This window comes from Aedes aegypti, chromosome 3 (assembly GCF_002204515.2).
Source record: "Aedes aegypti strain LVP_AGWG chromosome 3, AaegL5.0 Primary Assembly, whole genome shotgun sequence".
In the NCBI taxonomy this organism is placed as follows: domain Eukaryota; kingdom Metazoa; phylum Arthropoda; class Insecta; order Diptera; family Culicidae; genus Aedes; species Aedes aegypti.
The window spans coordinates 401,577,281-401,592,525 of NC_035109.1; the positions used below are offsets into that span (position 1 = coordinate 401,577,281).

The 15,245-nt window shown below is 37.7% G+C and overlaps 1 protein-coding gene across 2 annotated transcripts in view; it reads left to right on the forward strand.

The window, feature by feature from the left end:
* Nucleotides 1-1,362: 1,362 nt before the first annotated feature.
* LOC5564138 (trichohyalin) overlaps nucleotides 1,363-15,245 on the forward strand; it is an 88,102-nt gene continuing 74,219 nt past the window's right edge. The window contains exon 1 of one of the 2 annotated variants that reach the window (XM_021855370.1): nucleotides 1,363-1,996. In XM_021855370.1, the coding sequence (XP_021711062.1) occupies nucleotides 1,749-1,996 (248 nt within the window). In that variant the 5' untranslated portion in view covers nucleotides 1,363-1,748. The remainder of the gene's footprint in view (nucleotides 1,997-15,245) is intronic. The other variant, XM_021855367.1, reaches the window with a different exon arrangement.

Genomic DNA, 15,245 nt, shown 5'->3' on the forward strand with positions numbered 1-15,245 from the left:
GCGACGCCAATCCGACGCGACACATCGTTCAACTTAAGTCGAGGACGGTTTTCAGCGAAAGATGGAAAACCCGAGCGTGTCTCGTTCGTTCTACTACAGCAAGTCTGTTAGATTTTACAAGGTCACAGTCATAGCCCCAACTCGCACTGCCCACACTGTGCAGAGAGAGAGACAGGAAAACCGCAATGTGTGCGGATTCAGCTTATTTTCAATTTTCCGTCGCTTTCCACTGACGTATGGAAGCATACGGATTTGTTTGTGTTAATCTTGGCCAATTCGGTGCTCCACCAACTAGCAAACCGATGGCCGAAGGCAGATTACAGTAACCAGAGGATGTTTTGCCACCGAAATGAGTCAGCTGACTATTCGGGGTGTTTATTTGGTTTGCGTAAAGCGGAGCTCGGTGAAAATTCGTTTCTCACTGTTCTTGCTTTGGGTGATGGTATGTGATATGATTTTTTTGCATGTCGATACGAAACGAAACGATACATGAAGTTTATATCCCTGCTAATAACGAAACAAAACGAAATGTGGGGAAGTGAACATTTTATTTGAACATCAATAAAACCAGTATTTCAACATCTCTGATGACCTGTGCTCAAAATTGTGGCGTGCTGTAACATTTTTGAAGGAAAGCAACGGATTCAGCAGCCCCAAATTTATACGAGACACATAATTTGATCTTTGAGACATGTGAATGGAAAATTTTTGCCCCGCAGTGTTTTTGAAAAATTACACTGAAATTTTGTTTCAACTGAACGAAACGAAACTCCATAAAAATAGTTTTCACCTCATTGAATTCTGTGATATTCCGTGGTACTTAGTTTTCACAAAATTATACGGAATCATTCGAAATGAGTAGAAATTTGTCCGTTGAATCTGTTGCATGCTCCTTTGAGGGCTCAGCTTCCATAAAGCAAGTAACACGTCAACATTTCTCTCCCAACCCTAGATTGACCTGCATTCGGACGCAGCCGGCGCCGTTATTGTTTGTCGTAACAAGAGCACCAGTACTTCCACATTGAGGATGCTACTGATCCTGAGTAGTGTCTGTTGGTTCCCTGTGTAAGTACAGCTGGTCTTGCAACAACGAAGTAGCAACTGCGGGCGGTCAATCATACTCATGCTAAGCTCAATTATACGGAATCATTCGAAATACCGCATACACTTAGCTTTGGGAGGGACCGATCGACGTCAATGACACTGATCCCCCCGTTGTACGCAGCTGTTGCTCCTCTCACGTCCGCTGTTTTCTGGTTGGCCAGTAGCGATGAGTGAAAGCGCGCAAAATTTGGCTAAATTTTTAAAACCATCCACTTATCTTGCGCCTGGGTGGCACGTATCGAATTCGTCTGGTCAAATATAGCGCTAGAGGGTTTAGTCTCGAACGAGCACTCCGAAAAATTGCAGGTGTTTCCAGGGCGTGACTAATTATCACTGAGCAAATTGGCAACGCGTGCGATTGATTTGGTACCATGAGACTCCATTGATTCGGAGATCATCCCGAGTAGAAGAAAACAAATCATCAAATTTCAAGAAGATCAGTGAATTTCAGTGTTCAGTCGGTAGGACATAACATGTCTGCTGCAGTGATGATGCGGTAAGCACAAATTTCCTGCTGCGAAAGAAGCCGTGTAAAAGTGTGTCAGAGAAGAATAGTGAGCCAGAGATTGCATAAAAACTAGTCGATCCGAACCGTCTCAGGTTGAAAATAGTAGTGCGAGAAGATCATCTCAAAGAGAAGCAAAATGAGTTTTTTCAACCTCCAAATTCCGAGTTTCTTGGCACATCTGCCCGAAGATACTGACGATACGAGCGACACCGAGGACGACAGCGGTATCGCAGATGAAACCGAAACTGAAACCGAATCGGACCCATCGTCGCTGCCAATGGCGGTAGACTCCCTCGGGCCGCAGATTGCACAGTTTCCGGATCTAAAAATTACCGACCCGATCAGCGTGCAGAATCATGCGTTGAACAGCTTTTTTCACTACTGGTAAGTTTTGATTTACGATATGTTTGTTTGTTTTCTGTTTCTTTAATTGATCGTGGTGAGATCAATTCGGTAGTTTGTTTTCTTTGAGAAGTCAATTAAACTGTAGTTGTGAATTCATTCATTCTGGCCTGGTGAGGCCTATGTGCGAGCGGAAGGATATTCGTATTGATTAATTGTTATGTATTGAGGTTTTATGGATTTGATTGTTATTTATAGCCAATGAATGTTTTCGTGAAATTCATTTATTCGAAATTTGTGCACGGAAAATCAGACATGCCACTGAAGACAAAGTAATTGATAAAGCATGTAATTATCATTCAATTCATTGTAGAAGTTACCACCAGAAGTCCAAACTTTACTTTACTATGTGATTGGGATTTTATTGGTTGTGAGCTGGGACCGGACACAGATACGGCTCCCGCCTGTTCTTGGCACTTTTGATTCCCTTCGGCAGTGAAGGTTTTGAAAACTTCAGAGCTCTTATTTGGCCACAATATGCTTTGTACTGAACTACTTCTTATTTCAAAGTTCCAAACAATTCGGCCGATGAAAAACCCTTATGCCATAATGAATCATGGAAGTGTCCAAGTGGTTACTGCAAGATAACTCCAATTTGCCAACGAGAATCAAGGCAGGCTTGATGAAAATCCCAACACACTTAAGGCTAAGTAGCCCGTCATTCGTTTTAGCAACAATGATGAATTTTCTGCTTGCATTTCAAAGTGATAAAACTCAGTCTTGATAGTTTATATTGACTTGAAAAAGTATCACTGTACGCGCTAACATGCATAAAGTATGCTGATACTTTTTAAGCTGTGTCAGTGCAAAACCAACTGATTTTCTTTGATTCGAAATCGTGAGATGAATAAGCAACAATCATCAACGACGCGTACAAATTTTAATGACAGCCTACTTCGCCTTAAATTATTATATGGATTTCTGTTAAATCTCAACAGCTGAACAATTCGGTAAAATAAATTAACGGAGGACGGTAATTTTTTACAGTATTCGGCGAAAATTCCCCGGAATCTATAAAATTTCTACGGAATTATCGAACGATTCAGCTTTTGTGATTACGGTCATATTCACGGATTCCAGTAAAATGAGCTTAGTGTGTTGTTTTCATTTGTTGTGTACTTTCGATCTTACCAGGCAAACATGAAAAAGAGATTTCTATGTATTTAATATTCATTTTCATTGGAAAATTAGAAAATACGTATGTTGATACATAATATTCAATCAGAATAAAAGGTGCTCTCGTGATATTACTTTTGAATGCGCATATTTTTTTTGTCACCTTTGATGAAATGGAAAATTATATTTTGACCTATTACGCGCTTTTATCATCCCAAGTAATCACAAGCATTCAGGTATTACCGTATTTTAACTTTAATTCAACGAGTGCAATGCAATTCCATTTTATGAATGCAATGTAGCATTGTTCTATTGTAGCAATGAAATGTGCATTAATGGGTGATATACGGTTACCATTCAATCAGGTCCGTCACACTCGGGCTCAGATTGTGTACCACTTCTAGTACTGCATTTGGTCCCTCGGTAGTACAAAAGGTACCCAAGTTTGACAGATCGCAGTACACTTTTCACGGCATTCTAGATTGCCTTATGAGCCATAAAATTTTGGGCAACTGCAAGGGACATCGAGGTCTTTAATTTGTCTTTGATTCAATGCTTCATTACATCATCTTACTCAATACTTCATCGCAACAAAAATGGCAAGATTTCATTGCTCTTTTTATTGTCAATCTTTCCCTCACTCAGGAAAATAGACTATAAAATTACTTAAATATTCCTAATGAAAATTCGCCACAAGAAATCTTGTTGAAATTCGTAGATTTGTCTTACGAGAAACCAGAATTTGAAAACAAAAAATAAGCAACAACCTGGAATTAAACCAAAAACCTTACGATTGATAGGCCCGTGCGTACACCACACGGCTATCGACGATTCAATGTGCCGAGATGCTGAAACGATACATAAAACGTGAAGATTTATCCCTTACACAATGAAAACAAAACAAAATCTCAACAGCAAAAAAGCGACAGCCATGGTAAACTTGCGGAAGTGCAACAGTCGTGTCCACTTACTTATTGCGCACTTCACCTCAAATTGGACTATCACAAAATTCGTAGAGTGGAAAAAAAGTGTGATAAGGGTTCACGCTTGCATCGGATCATTAAAACGTATTCGGTACACTTGTTTCTTGAACCACAAGGAATGAGTGTACTACAGACACCATCATGATTCGATGTAATCCTGAGCTGCTTACACACTTTTAAGGAGCTTACACACTTGGGACGGTTCATCTTGGAGTGAAATCGACAATATTTATCACTGGCAACAAAAGGGCGCTGATTGAAGTTGCACAATTTTCCCAGCCAAGACATGCAGCATTCATGGTCCGGAGGATAGGCGCGGCGAGTCATTGAAAACATCACACAATTAATTTGGGTTCAAATCCCAGCGTAAGAAAGTAAACAAAATACACATATGAATCATACCAAAAAAGCAACATCCAACGAACGAAAATATTTTTGTGTTTCTATTTTTGATCCTTTCTTTCATGCATTAAATACACTTTGGCTAAAGCTTTTATACGGTACAGACAGTAACTATACTTTAGCAATTGCCAACATAGAGCTAGGAAATATAGCCATATTGACACTTTAATAGCGCCCTTTTCCACTTTAATACTGCATTAATGAGACATGTAATGCAGTATGACTTTATATGCCATATTTTATAGAAGCATTTAAAGTGATATTGATGCAAATATATACAGCTGTATGGTTACTTGGGATGTTTGTCCATTGTTTAAGATCCCATCTCACAATGACAGCTCGTGAGAGCAGAATCTTGGCTCACTTTGACGTACAGAATTTTTGTACCGGTTCTTCCCTCCCAGGTTGTGAGCATTACAGAAAATATTTGCTTAGTGATTATTGAATCATTTCAACATGTTGGTCATTTAAGATAACTATTTGGCACTCACCGCATGAAGTCAGAGGCGCTACTGCGTATGGCACTCAACATTGTGAACCAAGTAAACACAACCTTGTATATGCAGGGCCACATTTTAGGGGGCCCACGAATCTCGACAAACGTATTTATAGACAAACCCTAACGAATAATTATAATCAATGAAATAGTACATACTTTTTGGAAACGCATCATATGATCAAGAAGATTCAGTTGTTCTAATAAATCCGGAATAATGGACGAAATTTATGCAAATAACTCAAATAAAATTACAAAAACAATACTAGAATATTGGAATTTTGGTAAATTCACGGAAAACAAGAAGATTAAGAAGAATTCAAAAACGATTTTAGTAAACTGCCATCCTATTGCTTAAGTACTTAAAGATTTTCTAACATGGCTTTTCCAACTGTAACGTAAGATTTATCAACGAAGTTTAAGACTAGATTCGAATACAATGTACAGGTCAAGTAATAGGACTAAATTATTTAAATGCTTATTTTTAAAATGACTCTATCAATCACACTTCAGTACCTTAAATATAGAAGCTTTAGAGGCCTCTATCTTGAAAAAAGAGACCAGACAGGAACCAAAAAGAGATCGAAGATGAATTAAAAAGGAAACAAGAAAAACAAGCGTAACCTATAATGAATCAAAAGATAATAGTTTGATTCTTCATCAAAGAATCAGGCCTTGTGACATAACGATAGTATTACTGCTGGTATTATTGTATGTATTTTTACATGATTTTCTCTAGGAATTTCGTGAGAATTTAGGTATTTTCCTGAAGATTTCTCCAGTAGTCCATAAAGTGATTATTTCCTGTAGAATCCCTCCAAGAATTTTCCTAAGGTTTTTTTTCAAAAAGGTTGTTCTTCAAGAATATAACCTGGATTATTTCAAGGATAACCATAGAAATTACCTAAAAGATTCCATCAGGAAATTATTTTAGATATTTTTCAAGGAAGCCTAAAGTTCTCCAGGATTTGATCCGGTGATTCTTCTAGGCTTTTTCTAGATGTTTAGAATATCTTCAAAAAATCTTTGCGAGATCTCATAGTAACAACTGTAGAATTCGGATGAAGGATAAGTGAAAAATAACAGGAGGAACTTCTAGTAAAGTATTTGTAAAAAATCGGGGTAATCTTTGAGGAAATTACTGGAGAAAGTACCGTTGGACTGCTCAAGGATATCCGGGAGTAAATTCTGAAGAAAATCCTCGAAGCATCCTGTCAAAAATCGCTACAAGAAATTCTGGAAAAAAAGGAATCTAAAAAAAAAATTAAGAGATCCCTGAAAATGAAATCTCTGGGCAAATCACTAGAAAATTTCTAGAAGCTTTTCGTCTAGACATGTAAACGAAATTCTTGAAGAACCAGCTGAATAGCCACGTTGAAGTCTTTGAATTTTTCTCTGGATCCATGATTTACTGCAATCAGAATAAGGATAAAATACTCTAGTGACCGTTTTGATTGAAATAAAAACCTTCCTTTAAAATAAAGACTTTTTAGGCTTTCATCGAAATAGAGATCAAATCTTTACAAAAATATATATTAAGATAAGTCCTACATCAATTTCTTCAATCGAAAACTGTTTATATTGAAATATGAATAGAATAAGCATAATTTGAATTAAGGTACCAATAAAAAGAGAATCAACAAATGAATTTTGTTGTTGACAAATAAGCTCCAAAACACATTGAATTTATCATGTAAACATATAAAATATGATCTTAGTACACTCCCGTGCATAAGTTTGGGTTCACCCCCTAAAAAACATGCGAAAGTGTTCTGTCCATATCTCTGTGATAACAATTCCAATTGAAACTCTTTAAGTCGCATTCGAAAGGCGAAGAGTTATTCTTATTTCATATGTATTTTTCCAAAAACATTCTTTGAACTTTGTATACTAAATTTTTACTCAAAGTTGTGACTTTTTTCAAAAAACACACTGAAAAATCATATTTAATTTCCTCAGAATTGGGTCGACCAAAAATTTAAATCAAAGTGTCATTAGAATCGTAAACTCATATTCTTTGAAGAGACCCCACGAAATTTTGGCGGAAAAATCTGAAAAGTATTCAAAATCAATGAAACAGTCAGTCAAGTCATCGTGCAAAAGTTTGGGTTCACCCCTCAGTATGATGCAAATCGTCCAAAAGTTTGGGTTCACCTGAGCCGCACGCACATCATTTTTGTCAATATCTCTGCCATTTTTCAACCGATTTTAATAGTGAACCTAAAGTCGAACGGGTAATTAACAGTGCTTGGTCAGGATAATTTACGTCACTTAGAAGCTGCCGGATGAATTTCTTGGTCGAATGAATTGTTAGTTGTTAGGTCAGGATAATTTGCATTACTTAGAAGCCCACAATAACCGCTGCGAAATATAACTAGAAATAACAGTCTTTGATTGAAAGAAGGAAAAAACACTGATGATTGTGTAAGCCATTTGGAACAGTAGTAAATGATCAAATGTTATTTCGGCCTAACGACCCTTTCGGCCTAATGGCATTCGGCCTAATGGCCTTCGGCCTTTTGGACCCCTATGCTTAAACGATTTTCATTATGGTAAATAGCATTCTCCCAATGTTTGAAGTGATTTGGATGAAATTTGACTGTGTACACGCCATTTGAAGCTTTTATGAAGATTACTATGGAAAACGCCATAGTCAGCCCTCTGTTTCTTCATCATAATATTTTATGTAAAATTGAACGAACTCTTCTCATGTGAAATCCTTCCAGCTTCAACTTTGCCGAAGATCGCATTTTGATTGGACGTCAGGATAAATTGTTATTCATCATCAAAAAGTGGGTTTGCATTTAGCATGCTTCACCAACTGTTCGGCAGGCAACAGTGGTGCTCCTGGTGGGAAAAATATGTCTATGTTCTACAGCAAAAAAGCAGTGTTGCTCTGAACGTAATTGAATGATCATCTCAGCATGAGAGCGCCCCATAAACCTTAGCTTGTCATTGGAGGTAACGCAGTATTCTGATTTAAAACGGCCTTTTTTAACTCTTCTTAAAACATTGCAAACTGGCCATTCCGGAAAACATACAGGACCAACACCAACGGATTTTGGCATGTGGTTCGTTCAGCCGGTGGTTTTGTTCAGCCATACCGCACCGAGTACCATTTATATAAAAATCGTATTTTTGTATGAAGAAAAGGTATCATCATGCGCTAATCGCTCTTCTTTGCTATAATATGTTAATGCATCCTCGCAGGAGCCGTAATAAAATAACAAGACATTTCAATTTGATGTTGTTCGAATGATTTGATAGCACTTGGTGCGTTTTGGCTGTTTAGAAATAGTAGTTTTTGCAATTTCTCATCGTAATAGGCTGTTTTTCCTCTCGCCAATCTGTCATGAAACGGCCTACTTTCTTGCACATAAGTATGCAGTGCGGGAATAGTCATTACGCAACTGAAACCAGTGCTGTAATAATTCATTACGCAACGCTTTCTCATTACGCAACTGTTTTAAGTAGCGTAATGAACCATAACACAACAATTTTTCAGAAATTGTAAATTAATGGTGAATGCATTCCGATATAACTTCTGATACCCTCAAGTGATCTTCTACGAAATTTCAAAAACTGTTGTACGTAACTCGTTGCAGAACTCGATTTTACAGCACTAGTCGTAATTATCCTACTCGGCAAGCCTCGTAGGATAAATTTACGACTCGTGCTGTAAAAATCATCATTCTGCAACTTGTTTCGTAAACTACAATTATGGAACATGTTGCAGAATGATGATTTTTACAGCACGAGTCGTCAATTTATCTTACGAGGCTTGCCAAGTACAAAAATTACGACGAGTGCTGTAAAAATCGAGTTCTGCAACGAGTTACGTACAACATTTTTTCCATTTTCGTAGAAGATCACTTGAGGGTATCAGAAACACAGTTGCGTAATGAGAAAGCGTTGCGTAATGAATCATTACAGCACTGGTTTCAGTTGCGTAATGATTATTCCCGCACTACATACTCTAGTGCAGGAAAGTAGGCCGTTTCATGACAGATTAGATTAGCCTTTTTGATTAGAGTGCACATAACTTGTTTCGAGTTTGTAGCTCTGAATTCAACAGTTCGAAATGACCGAGAGGTAGCACGCCTAATCACTACTCGAAAAACACGAGTTTTAATCCCGATCAATATTTTTTACGTTGATCGTAACAGACAGTCATAAGAATCAACCAACTTTCAGCTTATATGACTATTTTTGAACTATGGAGCAGAAGCAGTTTCAAATTCCATTGTTGGTATCCATTTCACGTAAAGAATCGTGAAATTGTTCAGCTAAGAGATGCTCACAATGCGAGTAACTTGGTGCGCTCTGGCAAAATAAATTCATGGTTTTCTTCGATCATCACATTTTTTACCTACATCATTGTTGTGTCTTTTGAATCTTTGAACGCGTGAGGGTCTTGATTTGACATAATTTCTGTCAAAATAGATAATCCACTAAAACAAAAACAGATCGAATACGATTAGGATGCCTTGTACCAAATTTTTGTTCACATAGGTCCCCAACATTAGATGGTGGGCCAGTTCTATGGAAAATTATAAATCCTTCCCATTCCCACATGCATTCCAACATGCATGGCGATAATACGAACCATTTTCCTTCATTTTTTTTCTTGTGTTTCCGGAATTCATGAAACACATTCAGCCATACTGAACTGAAAACCATTTTCTTCAATTTTCGTTCAGCCAGAGTGAACTGAGTGCCTTTCAATTTGAAATCAATTCTAATTATATTAAAATATATGATGAATTTATTGAATATTCTATCTTGACTTACTTATTGGACCCTGTTAGTCATTTGTGAGCGGTAAAATTCTGAAAAGAGTCATTCGCGATTTACTCGCAGGTGAGTGGACTTTAAATTTAAATATCTCAAAATAATGGTTTTGGTACTTGGTGCGGTTTAGCAGAACCCCGTACTTTTATGTCCTTCAATATACGATCCTGTGTTTACTTCAACAGCTTTGCAGTTCTGTCAAACATCCCGAATAGAATAGAATTGCTAGCCAATAACAAGCATGGTCTATCTTTTTTTTTCCCCAAAACACATAACCTCACTAAGTTGTACAATACCCAGGTCATTAGCTCCTTTTTCTGGTCTCAGGTGTTGCCTATGGATGCTCTGTCAAAATGACCTGAGTATTTACAAATTCATGCTGCTATGAGCATTTAACAAAAATAATATCAGGAGGGCAAGTTTTGGCGTGGCAAAGCATTGGTTTGTTTGAAATAAGTGCCAAGGAGGCAAAAATAATAATTGACTTTGTTCGACATAACAACAAAGTAAGATCTTATTTTAAATTGATGATAATTATTTAAAAATTTGGCCCTTCCTTAGCCGAGTGATTATAGTCCGCGACTACAAAGCAAAGCCATGCTGAAGGTGTCTGGTTACGATTCCCTGTCGGTCCAGAATCTATTCGTAATTGAAATTTCCTTGACTTCCCTGGGCATATAGTATCATCGTACCTGCCACACGATATACGAATGCGAAAATGGCAACTTAGGCAAAGAAAGCTCTCTGCTAATAACTGTGGAAGTGCTCATAAGAACACTAAGCTGAGAAGCAGGCTCTGTCCCAGTGAGGACGTGAGGAGTTCACTAATCTTACGTTTGAGTGGTGCCAAATTCACTATGCCAAATTCACTATGGCAACGAGACACGTAAATGGCACGGCACCGCTCAAACGTCAACGGGTGAACTCGTCCACTATGAAAACGCCATAGTCAATCTTTTCATCATAATATCGCGTCTCCAGTTGCGTCTCCAGCGTTCTCTAAATCTAGGCGTTGAACCTAACGTCGGGTATAGTGCGCTGGACAGCGGATCTGGTGTGCTACACAGCGCATCTTGCCCGACGTAGCTCCGACGCATGGGTTTGGAGAAAATCCGTTTTTCGCGTGTCGAAAATTCCGGTTTTCAACTGTGCGAATAATATTTTATGGAAAAGTGAACGAAATTTTCTCAAGTGAAATCCTTCCAGCTACAACTTTGCCGAAGATCGCATTTATGGATAAATTGTTATATATCATCATAAAGTACAGTTGTGTTCAGAATAATAGTAGTGAAAGCCGATTTTCATACAAAATGCTCAACTTTGGCATGCTGTAACTTTGTTTCTATATGAGCAATCGGCATGAAATTTTGGCAGTGAACTACAAATATGCTCAATTTCATTATCAAATTTTTTTAAAATTTTCACACTACCGGCTAAAAAGTTAAGCACCAGGTGAAATCGCTCAAAATAATAGTAGTTTTAATAATTTAAATATCTGCTGTATTTTGAATTTTAGAATTTTTCTTTACACATCGTTTCAACCATTTCCACCCAAGCTTTAAATGTATAGACAATACAATTTTTTACTAAATTGTTGCTGAACAAAAATTTACAAAAGAAAAACTACTATTATTTTGAGCGATTTCACCTGGTGCTTAACTTTTTAGCCGGTAGTGTGAAAATTTTTAAATTTTGTGATAATGAATTTCAGCATATTTGTAGTTCACTGCCAAAATGATGGTTCTGGCAGCACTGGAAGCAATCGGCTGCTCTTTCAAGTCGCGGCGCGAATAAATTATAATAGCCATGTTTTTGAAGGCAGATAAACAGAGGAATTCGGTGAAATGGTGAAAGTGTATAGCAGATATCTGGATGGAAGTGGAATCTAACAAAAGAAAATAGTGCAGTTCAAGTTATATGCAAAATTCCGATTGCCTTTTCACGACGGTGATACGGGGATAGATAGCGCCATATTTTTTTTTTCCCTTCCAGTGAGAGTGGGTGAGGTGAGAGACGGTCACTCTGGCGGCCAGAAGTTGGAATGAAATGGGAAAAAAGCAATAACTTATCAATGGATTGTATTGCGGTGTATTGCGTGTGAGGATTGTGAGGGGTTGTGTTACGGAATGTGGAGTGGTAGTGAAAGGGAAAGAAGATATAAGGGTTAAGTGAGCCGATGCAGTGAGGGAAGGAAAAGTAATGGAATGAATTCTGATTGTTTGAAGTAAAGAAGTTGGAAGGGTGCGATTTTCAAGTATACGATGCAGTGAGCGGAGATGATAGAGGATGGATCACGGTCTGGATACTGTGAGTGGAGTGAGATCCAGTGTAGCAGCGGAGGAGAGGTCAGATACGGCTTCCAGGGGATGCAATAGAGAACTCGAAAGGGAAAGGAATGGATACTTGTTACTAATATGTGGATGAGAAAAAACAGCAAACAAAAAGCTCCCAAAACCACAGCAACATCAGCGAGTCAACCAAAAATAGGAAACAGATGAGAAAAGAAAACAACGGAAACCGGTGAGATCAATCCATATTTTACAAACTTTTCAAACAACTAAATACGTGCCAGAATTGAAAATTTTATTTTTAATTCTGGAAGTGTGATCTCATCTCAGATATCCAGTTGATATGGGGATGTTTTCATGCGGGGCTGGCTGTATATGAAAATGATCTCAGAATGTGTGTGTTGGAACAGCCATTCTCGAAATGGGTCATTGGAGTTGCAGCAGAGCTATCACCTTTCATCTCCTGGGCTAAAACTATGTGCATCTATAGATGTCAAAATATTAGTAAATAGGTGCACGCAGATTTCTTCCATAAAAGCACTGCCGGTCAGTGGGAGGTGAATTGTACACACACACACACACACACACACACACACACACACATTTGTAGTTCACTGCCAAAATTTCATGCCGATTGCTCGTATAGAAACAAAGTTACAGCATGCCAAAGTTGAGCATTTTGTATGAAAATCGGCTTTCACTACTATTATTCTGAACACAACTGTAGGTTTGCATTTAGCATGCTTCACCAACTGTTCGGCAGGCAACAGTGGTGCTCCTGGTGGGAAAAATAGATCAAAGTAATCCAGGCTACTATGTTCTACAACAAAAAAGCAGTGTTGCTCTGAAAGTAAGTGAATGATCATCTCAGCATGATTTAGAGCTTCAAAATGTGGTCTTCGGCAAAGTTGTAGCTGGGAAGATTTCATGTGAGAAGAGTTTGTACTCATATATCCTTTCATATAGGATCCTGTGTTTACTTCGACAGCTTTGCAATTCTATCAAACATCCCGGATAGAATAGAATTGCTAGCCAATAATAAGCATGGTCTATCTTTTTTGCCCCAAAAAACATAACCTCACTAAGTTGTACAATACCCAGGTCATTTTGAAAGATTGTACATTGGAAAGAGAGAGAGATAGCTTTACTCCTTGCCTTTCTTTTGTCTCAGGCCTTGCGTCAAAATAACCTGAGTATTGTCAAATTCGTGCTACAATGAAGCATTTAAATAAATTAACATGTGGAGGGCAAACTTTGACGTTACAACGCGTTGGTTTGTTTGAAATAAGCGCCATGGGGGGAGGGTCAAAATAATAATTGACTTTGTTAGACAAAAAGTAATATCTTTATTTGCCATTATTAAAAATAATTAGTGACAAAAAATTCGTTGAAATAAGAATTGCGAAATAAATAAACCAAAACAGAACTAGTTGTTTTGTTGACATAGAAAGGAACCGTCCATAAAGGACGTAGCTTTTTAGGGAGAGTGATTGCACACAGAAATAGATTTTCCATTCTCAACCTATGTTGTAATAAATGACTCCTTATATTTCTAGAACAATTTATTTCGATATTATGCTAATGCATCACAATCCCATGATTATTTCGACGCATATTCGCGTGCGCTTAAAAATAATTCTGCGTTCTTTTTTCAACTCGACTTGTCTACGTACATAACAACCAACGCTCTCACTCCGACCAGTGTGACAGCTTTTATCTCGAAAAATCTCTTCTAGTCCGATAGACGTTTTCAACATTTTATCTTAAGCATCTCATTCTCAATACTTACACGGACCACTCGGAATAGCGATGATGCCCGGTTCGATTCGAAGACACTTGAAATGTTACTGCCTTCCGGTGAAAAATGTCTGCAAAGTCACACACAAAAGGGAATTCCTGTGTCGAGACAGGAATTTGAATCGTTTGTCCGCTCTTGACAGACGAGTATAAACGCGGGGTACGGAATCTGATGGTCATGCCTCGAAATGCAGTTGCCCATCGATGAATGGTTCTTGAAATCCATGGTATGGTCCACTTGAGATCGTTTTAGCGATCGCATCAGCCAATACTGGAGCGTTGCAATATATTTTCATAACCCTTAAACTCAGGGTTTCCTAATTGGTTGTTCGCGGACCCCAGGAGCTGTGACGAATAAATGTCCTTTTTTAAATAATATAATGCTGTTATTTCAAATTTGAATGATTTTTCTATGTTTTTTAAAACGAAAACATAAATAAATGATATTAGTATTACAAGTTATGTTAAAATATTTTTTATTGCAATTGAAGACTTTTTAAATTTATTTTTTTTTAAGTCATCAAATATGAAAGTTTAATGCTTCGGTTAAAAAACATCTGCCAACAACCAGCTTTTTAGTCTTTATTTGACATTTCAATCAATTACATTTGATAAATATATCATAGTCGATTATTTCTCTTGAAGAAATAAACAGTTTCGGCTTTAAGCTCATATTTGTATTAAGTAGAAGCCTGTAACATTTTGACACCTAAATGTGTATAAGGAAATTTTTTTCGTCGCACTCATTGGAATATCGTTGACAAATTGTTGGCAGGAATTTTTAATAGAATTTTCTCAACTAACTGATATTTTGTTAAAACTTGCAACTTTGATTTCTAGAGCATGAATTTTAAGGGTCTGCAGAAACTTTATAAACATTGAGAACCACTGCTTCAACCTGTCTAGCTGCGAATCGTTCCATGCACCGTAGTTGCAGTATATTTACCTCGAATTTTATGATGTTTTGTTAAACCAGAAAAGATGATGGTTCACCGCGGAAACCGCAATAATGTTTTCCACCTGGTCATTACGTGGGATTGCCTTGTGAAAGTAAACTATCAACCAAGCTGCTCTATACAGCCATCGAGTCCGTTTTAGTATTTGTGGTCGTCATTTCCCATCACAAAGTTGTAAGGTTCTCTCTGCATGACCGCCCAGGATTGTAATAATTTCCACTGATCGTGTAGGCAAAGTCAGAAGACGGAAATTCAAAACGCCCGCACAATTGTCGTCAGCAAAACAAATAAGGGAACTGTCGTCATTTGCTAAAGACATAAACGTATATGAGGTGTCCCGAGAGGGGCACAAAGAATCACATTTAAAGGAACTAGACAAACTTTACAAACCAGTGGCCGTTC